Raw genomic sequence first — 13,527 nt, 5'->3', positions numbered from 1 at the left:
AATCAGAACACCATTACCAGTGTAACTGATGAGCAGTGAGAAATCTGCCTAATTTAACTCTGGCTTTGAGATAGCTCTATCTGGAAATAAAGTTGGGTGTCAAGTTCAGATGCTTAAATAAAAAAGTGGCACCAGTATGAGAACTTTGGCCAAGCTAAGAAATGGGATTTAAAAGGTTGGTTATCCCAAATGGAGCAAGCTGCATGTATTTTGAATATAACGGCTTCTACACCTGCAATGCTTGCTGTTTGGGGTTTTAGGCTGGGTTTCTGTACAGCACTTTGAGATATCAGCTGATGTACGAAGGGCTATATAAATTTGATTTGATTTAAACATTTCACTGTAGAGTCCAGTGTGTATGGGTCATGTCAGAGTAAGCCAACAGTCTATCCACAAATCACCTCTAAGGCATACTTTAATGTCTTCTGTAAGATTGCTTTTCAGACTTGTGCATTTCCAATGGGAACACTAACAGTAAACACGTGATCACAATTTTCAAAATCAGCTTCCCTAGTATCAATGACTGACTGCCGTCAACTACTGGGTATAGTTTCACCGTGCACATGTCGAGTCAGTAGGTCAAACAATGAATCTGGCAGAGTCTATGGTTACAATTGGTTGAAGTCAGGGTGCATAAGTTACAACCAGTATTGTCAGCGCTATGTAACAAACCTCAGGACAGGCAGAGGGGGTGGTAAAATGAAGCATATAAACCTTTATTGAACAGCTTTTTGAAAAAATATTTACAAAGTGAATATACAGCAAAAGACATACTGTTCAAGGGATTCAAGTATGCAACATGGGGGAGATGAAAAAAAGAAACTAGCTGAATGTGAGTGAGAAGATGTCAAACTACATGGATTATACAAGATGTACATTTCCAACAGTAACTACATATCAGTTGAGGAACCAGTCCCTACCAGTACTGGATGAGGAATAGGTTCATTAAAAAGCGACAAATCACCCATCCATTTCTCCTCACCGGTCTTATTCCCAGTAAATATCATCCTATCACTAAAAACATGTACAAAAGCACAGACTTTCACCTGACTGCTCTGCACTAATACTATGGCTAAACATGCTGTAAATGACAACAAAAAAGTGGAGACATGAACAGTCCTGAGAGGCAGGAACAGGGACGGGGTCAAAGGTCTGGGGGTGCCACAAGGGACATCAGTTGGTTGAGGAAGGGGTGCTATTGGGCCTCATCCTCAGGACAGGAGTGCCAGGTCAGCCTCTCCTCGTAGAAGGAGATGACCACCTGAGGGCAACGGGTGTTGGCCTCGCGGGCCGGGACCAGGTCCGCCTCATCAGAGTCTTTCCTGTAGAGTGTCGGAACAGTGGTTGGTAGTTATTAGTAGCTATTGAATAGAATAATAAGACTCAACTATTTAGCAAGTAGCACTGTTCAGGATAATAAAGTTCAGGTGCACATCTAGAAAACTAAAATGTGGCGGTTACGAAGGCACACGTATAGTAATTTTAGGAGGTGAACAACATACCAGGGGAGATAAATTATGAGGAATGGCTCTTGGGCTGTGCAACCCTGAAAAGGGGTGATATGAGAGCAACAGCACAGGTGACAAGTTAATTTCACAATTTGAGACTCACCACTTCATCAAGAACATAAGTTCTCCACTGCTGTCTGTAGCACCAATTATCCTCTCTGGATCCAGGCTCCTGGCAAAGCCCCGCGGCTTGTCACTCTGAAACACACGGTACAGTCAACACAGCTCCCATGCAACCAGTCTGGAAACCACAACAAACTGATCAAATAACTATTGCACTTGCATACTAGCCTATACACAAAAGAGGACTACAAAAACAAAATCCTCCAACACTGATTTGAAACAAAAATCCAGGTTAATTCGTACACTCACCACATCCTTCTTCTTCTTGGCTTTGTTTCCCTCTGTCTCTGGCTCATCTGTTGAAGACTTCCTCTTGTTGGAGTCAGGATTCTCCACCACGGTCTTCTGTGCTTCCAAGAAAGCCGAGATCAGCTCTGGACAATCCAGGTTATCCTCTGGCTCCCAAGTGTTATCCGCTCTGAAAGGAAAGATACAGAAGTCAGTGGCTATTTCTTCTCCTGCGTATTTCAAAAGACTATCAGCATACTGTTGAGTAAAACATGGCTCTAGAAATGCAGCAAATTAAAGACATTTCACAACAGGTATATCTAACTAAAATGTCAGTCTTTGAAATTCAATTCAAATGCGGATTTCAACTAGCTAGGTTCTCCAGAATAAGTGTGCACTCACTCTGTAAATCCCTTCCACTTGAGGAAGAATTCCACCTTCCCGTTGACAATGCGTTGGTCCATCACCTTCTCCACAACATACTCCTCTGGCGGCTCTGCCTCCAATACTTCCTTTTTCCCTTTGCCATTCTGCTTTTTACCCATGTTAGGCTGCGAAACAAGAGGGGAGGAGGTTTTCATCTTTTTAAAGAGACGAATTTGGGTTTTAATAACATGACAATGGTTACACAGACTAGCAATACAATATTAATATCAGATTGTTTTTCAAGTGACACTTTGACATTCCCTTAAGGGTTGACATCCTCCTGAGGAGGATGAGCTGGTCAATCAGCAGTCTACTTGCATACATATTTTTTGGCCCAGTATACAACCACACTATAGAGATCACAAACTTGTAGTCCTAAAAAACAGCAGTAAGTTAGCATTTTCTACCCCTGGTTCATTGGTCATTCCTATGGGGGAAATGGATGAGTTTTTAGTCTATACCCCCAAAATATGTTTTTTATTTAACCAGGCATGTCAGTTAAGAACAAATTCTTACTTAGAATGACGGCCTACATGTAGACTGATCCGTCGGAAAAGACGCGAAAATGTGTACAGTCTTAATAAAAATAATTTCAGCCACCATATAGGGCAGATCCACCATCCTTCTGTAATTATGCTTAACTAGCTAGCTAGCTATGATGAACATGCTTCTTTGCTGATAAGTGTTTGTTGCCAAGCAACAGATTATGCTCACATGCTAAAAGTGGGGAGGGGAATCGCTTATGGAAATAGACTAGGCAGATCTAGCGCCCTCTATAGTCTAGGATTGATGTGCATTACCGGTAATACACTCGCATCCCCGGTGAACCGGCTCGTGCATAAAGAACCATCCATTCAAGCTGCAAGGCATTATTTCCCTCCTTAACCATTTAAAAGGCGAGCCGTCGGGGGAAAAAAAACCTGAAAATGTGTACCGTCTTAATAAAATAATTTCGGCCACCCTATAGATCACATCCAGCGCCCACTATAGGCTGCCTAGGCTGTATGGAGCGCTGAGTTTTGCTCTTCATCAATCATGCCTATCCTCACACAGACAATGCTAACAAAATAACTTTTATAGCTAAATAAAACGGGAGCATAGGTTGTAATTTAATTTTTTGTAACAACGCTGGGCCAATTGTGCGCCGCCCTATGGGACTCCCGATCACAGCTGGTTGTGATACAGCCCGGGATCGAACCCAGGTCTGTAGTGACACCTATCGAAATAGAAGTACAACACTAGCTGCAAAATTTCTCATGGCGCTACATCTAGTCCACGCATCTCGTGAGCGAAAACGCAAGGATTGGGCAGATCCAGCGCCCACTATAGGCTGCCAAGGCTGTACGGAACTCGTGCGTTTTGATCTTCATCAATCATGCCTATCCTCACAGAATGCTAACAAAGTAACTTTTTTAGCTAAATAAAACGGGCGCATAGGTTGTCATTTTATTTTCTGTAACGTTACTGTTAGCTATATTGGCTTTGAGCCAACGTTAGATTCTGTAGATGTAAAACATTTTAGTTACAGATTTCGCTAGGCCCCACTCGTTTCCCCCCCATCTAGAACCTATTTTTTCCAGGCCTAGGGGCTGGTCCAATGCTTGCATTGATTGTACATACAAGCGAAGTAGTTCCTCAAAACTAACTACTCAATTGAACACAACTAAACTGTGTGTTACCATTAGTTAACTATACATTGTGTGTTAGTTTGCAAGCAAACTAGAATTTGCCATCTTAGTTAGCAAACTTCCACGGCTTAGCGAGCTACCAGATATTAAGGTTGGCACAATGGCCGGTCAAATTGTGAATGCAAGGCCCAAAAGCTGCAAATTGAGTATCCCATTAGCACTTGTTATTTGATTAGGCAGTGAGAATCAGATATTCCTTTGATTAAAAAGGGCAGCTAGCTGACTATCAGGCGAAGTTATAGTTAAGCGTGCTAGTTAACTAGCTAGCGCAATGATATCCCTTTGTCAGCGTAGCTTTGGTACCATTAGCTAGTAAGCTGTAACTAAATTGGCTACCGTGGCTAGACACAAATATGCATAACATCAATTATCAGTCTACACTACACCTTGCATAATAATTCGAAGTTGGATCTTGAGGGACTCACCTTGCAAATCAATAAAAAGCTGATGTAGAATGAACGACGGAGAAAGCGAGCAAGCAACTTCGTTCTCTTCTCACCCGCGTGTGGTGCAGAATGTTGCTGCTGCGCGAGCGCCAAAAAAAAACCTCTGCCTTTTTCTACGGGTGCCGCTAGGGTAACTGTTAACTTAACTTCGTACTCTGGATGTTTCCAAAGAAATCGTTGAATCCAGACCCAAACAAGGGACTTTAAATACACATTCTGTAAGATTTCCAGTAATGAGAATTAATGGCATAGGCTTAGCTACCCCACTTAGCCTTTGAAGAATATATACGAAGTGGTGAAATGATCAGAATTCAGAATCAACTTTATTCGCCAAGTAGGCTACATTTGCACATACTCAGAATGTTACTTTGTGGTAATATGGTTCTGCAAGTGATAGACAACATTTAGATACAGAAGACAGACAAAAGAGTTTGCATACATTATGCAACAATTGGTAGAGTGAGCATAGAACTATAATAGAGCAGTTGATATACAAATATACAGTTGATATAGGGTGCATCATGAAAAAGTGGGCCATTATATCAACTGGGGACAGTTTAATCCTGAAGCGTTTATTTCATTGTTTTACAAGTACATATCGAAACTATTGTTACTAATGCCGCATTCAAATATAACTGGGAACTCGGAAGTACGAGGTCAAGTCATGACCTCTGTGATCTCCAGGTCTGATAATCAAAGCTCTATAAAATAGTCCCATTTTCCGCGTTGAAATTTCGAGTTGGATGACTGTTCAAATCGATTTTTTCCCCAATAGGAGCTCGTTTTCCCCCCACGAGTACCCAGTTGTTTTGAACGCAGCATAAGCCCTTGCAGAGAAACCACATGATCAAAATAATTTAATTGGTGTGACATCATAGAGTGGGGAAGAGCAAGCGTCAAACAGGGAGCTCACACCGCCAGGCACTGTGCAAAATTGTGATGTAAATGTGTGCTTCTATGTTCTGGTTCATCAAAATAAATAAACAAGTTGCCAATATTATGTTACAATTTTGTAATTCAGTCAGTTGTTCCGCTTTACCAACCATAGCTAGCTAAAGTAGGACAGCATGGAGTAAGTAGCTAAAGTGGGACAATCTTATAGGCTTTTCCAATGGAGGAAAGATATCCAGTTTACACTAGGGACCCCTGTACTTAGGCTAGGCAGGGCTCGGGTTCTTGTAATGCTGTTATTTTGATAATTTTTGGCACCAAGTAGAACTACAGCAGGTTGAATTCAGGAAAAGTGGGAAACGTTTTGCATTTCCGTCTTCTGTAACCACTTATGTAAAGTTTGTCGGTCCTGTTGTTTTTTTTATAAAGAGCACCTATCAACGCATGTGAAGCTTGGTTATTTACAATATGCTGTAAGAGCTTTCGTCTCCAAACCACTGCAGTGTAATTTTTTTTAGGGATTTGGCCATGTTTCAAGTGTGTGCAAACAGACAGAGTATACTGAAGAACGGTGTGTAGTAAAAGGATGACGGTGTTGCAATTGTGGTGGGGATCATAATCCCGAATTCCTGGAGTGCCCTGTAAGGGTGAAGGGTATGGAGGTGACAAAAGTTAGAGGCCAATCGATACTCCTATGCAGAGGTAATTAAAATAGTTGAGAAACAGTGGAGGCAGGGGAGGACCATCCTACCCAGTGAATTATAAAAAATAAAATTGTGAAACTTACATTTTGTTTTAGCCTTTTAGATAAAAACTATACTAAATATATTAACATCACCAAATAATTCAAATAAAAAAATCAAATCAAATTTTATTTGTCACATACACATGGTTAGCAGATGTTAATGCGAGTGTAGCGAAATGCTTGTGCTTCTAGTTCTGACAATGCAGTGATAACCAACAAGTAATCTAACTAACAATTCCAAAACTGCTGTCTTATACACAGTGTAAGGGGATAAGGAATATGTACATAAGGATATATGAATGAGTGATGGTACAGAGCAGCATACAGTAGATGGTATCGAGTACAGTATATACATATGAGATGAGTATGTAGACAAAGTAAACAAAGTGGCATAGTTAAAGTGGCTAGTGATACATGTATTACATAAGGATAATTGAATGTTTTTTCAATGTTTTGTCAATGTTTTGAAATGAAGGTCTACAGAAGCCTCAACAGCACTCTGTAGGGTAGCACAATGTTGTAGCCGGAGGACAGCTAGTTTCATCCTCCTCTGGGCACATTGACTTTAATACAAAACCTAGAAGGCTCATGGTTCTCACCCCCTTCCGTAGACATTACTGCATGATTGTAGCAAGTTTACTAACGCGTTAGTTCTAGTACCTACACTACCGTTCAAAAGTTTGGAGTCACTAGGAAATGTCCTTGTTTTTGAAAGAAAAACAATTTTTTTTGTCCATTAAAATAACATCAAACTGTTCAGAAATACAATGTAGACATTGTTAATGTTGTAAATTACTATTGTAGCTGGAAACACATGTTTTGTTAGCTATTCCAAGTTTATACATTTTAAAAGGCTAATTGATCATTAGAAAACCCTTTCGCAATTATGTTAGCACAGCTGAAAACAGTTGTTCTAATTAAAGAAGCAATAAAACTGGCCTTCTTTAGACTAGTTGAGTATCTGGAGCATTAGCATTGGTGGGGTTGATTGGGGCGGCAGGGTAGCCTAGTGGTTAGAGCGTTGGATTAGTAACTGGAAGGTTGCAAGTTCAAACCCCCGAGCTGACATGGTACAAATCTGTCGTTCTGCCCCTGAACAGGCAGTTAACCCACTGTTCATTGAAAATAAGAATTTGTTCTTAACTGACTTGCCTAGTTGAATAAAGGTAAAATTTAAAAAAATTTAAAATTACAGCCTCAAAATGGCCAGAAACAAAGAACTTTCTTCTGAAACTCGTCAGTCTATTCTTGTTCTGAGAAATGAAGACTATAACATTTGGTTTTAGCCTTTTAGATAAAATGTGAGAAATTGCCAAGAAACAGAAGATCTCATATAACGCTGTGTACTACTCCTTCACAGAACAGCGCAAACTGTCCCTAACCAGAATATAAAGAGGAGTGGGAGGCCTCGGTGCACAACTGAGCAAGAGGACAAGTACATTAGAGCGTCTAATTTGAGAAACAGTTGCCTCACAAGTCCTCTACTGGCAGCTTCATCCGCAAAACACCAGTCTCAACATCAACAGTGAAGATGCTGGCCTTCTAGGCAGAGTTGGAAGAAAAAAAAGACATAAGACATAAAGATTAAGATGGGCAAAAGAACACAGACACTGAACAAGTGTTATGGACAAATGAATCTCAGTTTAAGGTGTTTGGATCACAAAGAATAACATTCGGGGTGAAATGTCTTCAGATTACCTCAACAAATTGACAACTAGAATGCCAAAGGTCTGCAAAGCTGTAATTGCTGCAAATGGAGGATTATTTGACGAGAGCAAAGATTGAAGGACACAATTATTATTTCAATTAAAAATCATTATTTATAACCTTGTCAACGTCTTGACTATATTTTCTGTTCATTTTGCAACTAATTTCATGTATGTTTTCATGGAAAACAAGGACATTTCTAAGTGACCCCACACTTTTGAACAGTAGTGTATGTTGACTATGATGTTACTAACGCCGATGGCTAATATGGTGACAACAATGTCAGCTGTGTGTAGTGGTTAGCAGTACTGATATGAAGGTTTGGCTGGGAAAGGTTTTTTTGCTTGGCCACAGAGAGCTCATGTGTTGTGCACTGAAGTCCATATGCGAAGGGAAAAGGTGAGAAAAGGACAGCGCGTAGATGCGACAAGTAATAATACAACAAGCAAAATGTTCATGCTGTTGTTTGTATGTGGCTGCTATGAAAGTGAACCGTGTTTGCATGCGATCAGGGGTATATTCATTCCACGGATTCTGTTGAAAAACATTTCTTAAACAAAAGCAAGCTGATCGAAACAGGGATAAACATACCTGAATGTCCAAAAGAAACTCTCGTTTGCAACTGTTGGGCTAATGATTACACCCTAGATCAGCTAGATGCAGGCCAGTGTGTTCATGGCGGTATTGAATGTGTCACTCTCTGTCTGTCACCTTGATTACAAAATTCTCTCGACCTGTGCACCTACGCTGTACATTTTCATTCATAGGCTAGGTTGTAGCAACCCCAGTTGAGTGAATGGAATATAAATGACAGTCATCCAATATGCTGTAATAAAAATAAGGCCATGTTCATAATTGTTGTTATCTTAAACGTCACCGACTGCCACTGGTATCAAGAATGGTCCACCACCTAAAGGACATCCAGCCAACTTGACACACCTTGTAGAGTCCATGCCCGACGAATTGAGGCTGTTCTGAGGGCAAAAGGACAGGGGTGCAATTCAATATTAGGAAGGTGTTCCTAATGTTTGGTTTACTCAGTGTATAACTAAATGCTGAGAGATGATCAGAGTGCAAATGCAGGATAGTGCAATTATTTTTTTGTACAGTTCAAATGTCTTGATGTGGTGTGCAGCAGAGAGTGCATGGTCCTTTAGTCTCTATTGGCTAGATGGCTGCTAGGTGAGGGCCACAGCACAGGGAAAGAAACTGTTCAGTTGGTAGATGGTTTTGGCTATGATTTACCTGAACCGCATGCCACAGGAGAGTTTTTGTAAAAGGGAGTGATTGGGGTAGGGTTTGGCGATAACCTCGAGGTCGACCCGGAGAGCGAGGAGCAGGGCGATCCGGATGGAGGCGATGGAACTCCCTCAGCATAGATGGATCCAATATGTCCCCCACCGGGACCCAGCACCTCTCCTCCAGCCCATACCCCTCCCAGTCAACAAGGTATTGCAGGCCCCTCACCCGGCGTCTCGAGTCCAGAATGGCCCGTATTGTGTACGCCAGGGACCCCTCGATGTCCAGAGGGGGCGGAGGTACCTCCGGAACCTCACCTTCCAGCAGGGGACCAGCTACCACCGGCCTGAGGAGAGACACATGAAACGAGGGGTTAATATGATAATACGAAGGAAGTAGTAATCGATAACACACCTCGTTTATTCTCCTCATGACTTTGAATGGCCCCACACACTGCGGGCCTAGCGTCCGGCAGGGCAGGCAAAGGGGCAGGTTTCGAGAGCCAGACCCTCACTGCGGTGACGGTCAGCGCTCCTCTTCTGCTGTCCACTCGCCTGACGTAGTGATTCCTGGACGGCCCTCCAGGTCTCCTTAGGGCGCTGCACCCACTCCTCCACCGCAGGAGCCTCGGTCTGGCTCTGATGCCATGGTGCCAGGACTGGCTGGTACCCCAACACGCACTGAAACGGTGACATGTTGGTAGAAGAGTGGCGTAGTGAGTTCTGGGCCATTTCAGCCCAGGGGACGTATCTCGCCCACTCCCCCGACCGGTCCTGGCAATACGACCGCAGAAACCTACCCACCTCCTGGTTCACTCTCTCCACCTGCCCATTACTCTCCGGGTGATACCCCGAGGTCAGGCTGACCAAGACCCCCAGACGTTCCATAAACGCCTTCCACACTCGGGATGTGAACTGGGGAACCCGATCAGAAACGATGTCCTCGGGCACCTCGTAGTGCCAAGAGACGTGGGTGAACAGAGCCTCCGCAGTCTGTAGGGCCGTAGGGAGACCGGGAAACGGGATAAGACGGCAGGACTTAGAGAACCGATCCACAATGGCCAGGATCGTTGTGTTTCCCTGAGACGGGGGAAGATCAGTGAGAAAGTCCACCGATAGATGGGACCACAGCCATTGTGGAACGGGGAGGGGTTGTAAACTTCCCTCGTGGCAAGTGCCTAGGAGCCTTGTTCTGGGTGCACACCGAACAGGAGGAGACATAGAATCCAACATCCTTGACTAATGTGGGCCACCAGTACTTTCCCAGACCCCGCACTGTCCTCGAAATCCCCGGGTGACCCGACGAGGGTAGACTATGAGCCCACCGAATCAATTGATCACGAACAGCGAGCGGCACGTACCTACGACCCTCCGGTCACTGTGGAGGCACAGGTTCCTCCCTTAGCGCCCGCTCAATGTCCGCGTCCACCTCCCATACTACCGGTGCCACCAGCCTTGCCGCCAGAATGATGGGAGTAGGATCGATGGACCGCTCCTCAGTGTCGTAGAGACGGGACAGTGTGTCGGCCTTAGTGTTGAAGGAACCTGGTCTCTACGAGATCATGAATCTAAATCTGGTGAAATACATGGCCCACCTTGCCTAACGAGGATTCAGTCTCCTAGCTGCTCGGATATACTCCAGTTTACGGTTGTCAGTCCAGATGAGGAAAGGGTGCTTAGCCCCCTCGAGCCAGTGTCTCCACACCTTCAGGGCCTTAACCACAGCCAACAACTCCCTGTCCCCCACATCATAGTTTTGCTCCGCCGGCCCGGAGCTTCTTCGAAAAACAGGTCATGCTCCAGCAGTCGCCCAAGAACCTTGCGCAACAGAGACACATGCGCGGCGCGTGTGGCGGAGTAGATCCAGATATCGTAAATATACACCACCACACCCTGTCCGTGCAGGTCCCTGAGAATCTCGTCAACGAAGGATTGAAAGACGGCTGGAGCATTCTTTAACCGGTACGGCATGACAAGGTACTCATAATGGCCAGATGTGGTACTAAACGCGGTTTTCCACTCATCTCCCTCCCGAATATGCACCAGAGTATACTCGCTCCAGAGGTCCAGTTTAGTGAAGAACCGCGCCCCGTGAAATGATTCCACCGCCGTAGCGACGAGAGGTAGTGGGTAACTAAAACCCACCATGATGGAATTGAGACCTCGATAATCAATGCACGGATGCAAACCACCCTCCTTTATCTTCACAAAAAAGAAACTTGAGGAGACGGGTGACATGGAGGGCCGAATGTACCCCTGTCCCAGAGCTTCCGTTGACATATGTCTCCATATGTCACTCCTGGGCAGTGCAGCGTTTACGTGGAGGTTTATCACACAATCCCCCTGTCGATGGGGTGTAATTGGGTCGCCTTCTTTTTACTAAAGGCGATAGCCAAATTGGCATACTCAGCGGCAATGCACACGGTGGAAACCTGGTCTGGACTCTCCACCGTCTTTGCACCGATGGAAACTCCTACACACCTGCCTGAACACTCATCAGACCACCCCTGGAGAGCTCCCCGTCTCCACGAAATCCTAGGATTGTGAATAGCCAGCCAGGGGATCTCTAGCACCACCGGAAACGCAGGTGAATCGATAAGGAACAGACTAATCCGCTCCTTATGATCCCCCCACGTAATCATCTCCAGAGGAACCGTGGCCTCCCTGACCAGCCCTGACCCTAACGGTCAACTATCTAAGGAGTGCACGGGGAAGGGGGAGGTCTACCTGTACTAACGGAATCCTCAACCTCTGGGCGAGTCCGTGATCTATAAAGTTCCCAGCTGCGCCTGAATCGACAAGTGCCTTATGCTGGAGAGAAGGAGAAAACGTAAGGAGACAAATTAATAAAAACATGTGACCAACAGGAAGCTCTGGGTGAGTGTGGTGCTGACTCACCTGGGGTGACACGAGGAGTGTTCTGCCTGCCCTCTCGACTCCCAGATGGACTCCTCCAGCAACGACCGGAAGTGTGCCCTCTCTGGCCACAGCTGGTACAGGAGGAGCTTCCTCCTCCGGTCTCCCTAGATGCAGCCCCCCCTGGCTCCATTGGTATCGGAGCGGGAGGGCCAGGAGTTGGGACAGGACCCTTTCAGAACGTCCGTGAGCAGCCAGATCGACATGTCTATGAGCTCGTCCAGGCTGAGCGTAGTGTCCCGACAATCCAGCTCCCAGCGGACATCCTCTCTCAGGCTACACCTGTAAGGGTCTACAGGGCCCTGTCGTTCCACCCTGCTCCAGCGGCCAAGGTCCGGAACTCCAGCGTGAAGTCCTGCGCGCTCCTCGTCCCATGCCTGAGATGGAACAATCTCTCACCCGCCGTTAGGCCCTCCGGAGGGTGATCGAACACGGCCCGAAAACGGCGGGTGAACTCCGGGTAGTGGCCCTTCGCCGAGTCGGGCCCGTTCTAGACGGCATTGGCCCTCTCCAGGGCTCTACCCGTCAAGCTAGAGACAAGGACACTCACGCTCTCCTCGTCCGGCCGAACGGTGACCAGGTAAAGCTCTAGTTGGAGCAGGAATTTGTGGCACCCCGCCGCCGCTCCCTCGTACTCCCTCGGTGGCGCAATACACAGAGCGCTGGTACTGGATCCCGCTGGAGGAGATGGTAGCGTTGCCGGTGGGAGGGTTGGAGGGGAAGTAGGGAGACCACTCCTCTCCCAGCGGTCCATCCTCTCCATCATCTGATCCATCGCTGATCCGATGGAGGATGGACGTGTGATGAACGAAAAGGGGAAAAAGGGATCGGTGGCAGCTAGTAGACCGGCAACAACGACCGCCGAGTGCCACCCGAACGGGAAGGGGAGCCACTTTCGGTGATATTCGTGACAGGACAATGCAATGCAGCATGCTCTTGGAGTGTGGGCAGACCCAAACCAGACAGTGATTTGTTTTGGAAACCATGATGGGGGTCCGGGGGCATGCATCCCCAGAAGAATAATGAGATTTGAACAATGTAACTGTCTTACCTTATCGTAAATCAAATAATCTATGAATTACTACATTGTTTGTTTTTATCCTATAAATCACAGCTGCACCAAAGGATGCTAAAACAAATGTTCCCTTATGGCGTATATTTCATTGCAAGGTTGTGGTTCTCCTGATCATGTTTTATACCTAAATAGTGATGTGTTGGCTAAGGTTTCAGAAAGTATCTCAATTACTAAGCAAATCCTTGAAGTCATAGTTCTTCTAACAGAGACGTAGAAAATGTCATTTGATTTGTCATTCTGATTTTACAACAAACTCCGATCACTCAGTTTCTCTTATCACGCAATTTAATTCTACCGATTTAATATGGACCTGCTCCAATAGAGAAGCTGGTGTGGATATTCAGTGTGGATTCCAGGTTGTTCTTGAGAGGTGGGATAAGTCTTGAGAGGTGGGATAAACGTACAGTAGATAGGAGTCCACATAGAAGTGGTCATCTTCTGTAGCTCAGTTGGTAGAGCATGGTGCTTGTAATGCCAGGGTAGTGGGTTCGATTCCCGGGACCACCCATACGTAGAATGTATGCACACATGACTGT

At 45.3% G+C, this 13,527-nt stretch overlaps 1 protein-coding gene across 2 annotated transcripts; it reads right to left on the bottom strand.

Moving 5' to 3' along the window:
* Window positions 1-690: 690 nt before the first annotated feature.
* On the bottom strand, window positions 691-4,579 carry LOC118371104 (chromobox protein homolog 3-like). 2 transcript variants are annotated; one of them, XM_035756427.2, is made up of 5 exons: window positions 4,399-4,579; window positions 2,262-2,410; window positions 1,881-2,049; window positions 1,612-1,706; window positions 691-1,322 (listed from the first exon to the last, which is right to left on the bottom strand). In XM_035756427.2, the coding sequence occupies exons 2-5, from the start codon at window positions 2,402-2,404 to the stop codon at window positions 1,196-1,198; spliced, it is 534 nt and encodes a 177-aa protein (XP_035612320.1). In that variant the 5' UTR covers window positions 2,405-2,410; window positions 4,399-4,579; the 3' UTR covers window positions 691-1,195. The 2 variants fall into 2 exon arrangements, with proteins under 2 accessions (XP_035612320.1, XP_035612319.1); XM_035756426.2 differs by having other exon boundaries at window positions 2,262-2,440; window positions 4,399-4,566.
* Between the last annotated feature and the right edge of the window lie 8,948 nt (window positions 4,580-13,527).

Source organism: Oncorhynchus keta, chromosome 20, assembly GCF_023373465.1.
Source record: "Oncorhynchus keta strain PuntledgeMale-10-30-2019 chromosome 20, Oket_V2, whole genome shotgun sequence".
Lineage (NCBI taxonomy): Eukaryota > Metazoa > Chordata > Actinopteri > Salmoniformes > Salmonidae > Oncorhynchus > Oncorhynchus keta.
Note: the sequence above shows the minus strand (reverse complement) of the source record. Positions and strands in the feature narration are given on the sequence as shown.

Excerpts from the sequence above, each read along its gene's own strand:
- LOC118371104 (XM_035756426.2), bottom strand. The coding sequence starts at position 2,440 with ATGAAAACCTCCTCCCCTCTTGTTTCGCAGCCTAACATGGGTAAAAAG. Across the intron at positions 1,707-1,880 it reads CCAAGAAGAAGAAGGATGTG|AGTGACAAGCCGCGGGGCTT; the intron begins GTGAGTGTACGA and ends CGTGTGTTTCAG. Across the intron at positions 1,323-1,611 it reads CTTATGTTCTTGATGAAGTG|GAAAGACTCTGATGAGGCGG; the intron begins GTGAGTCTCAAA and ends GACACTCTACAG.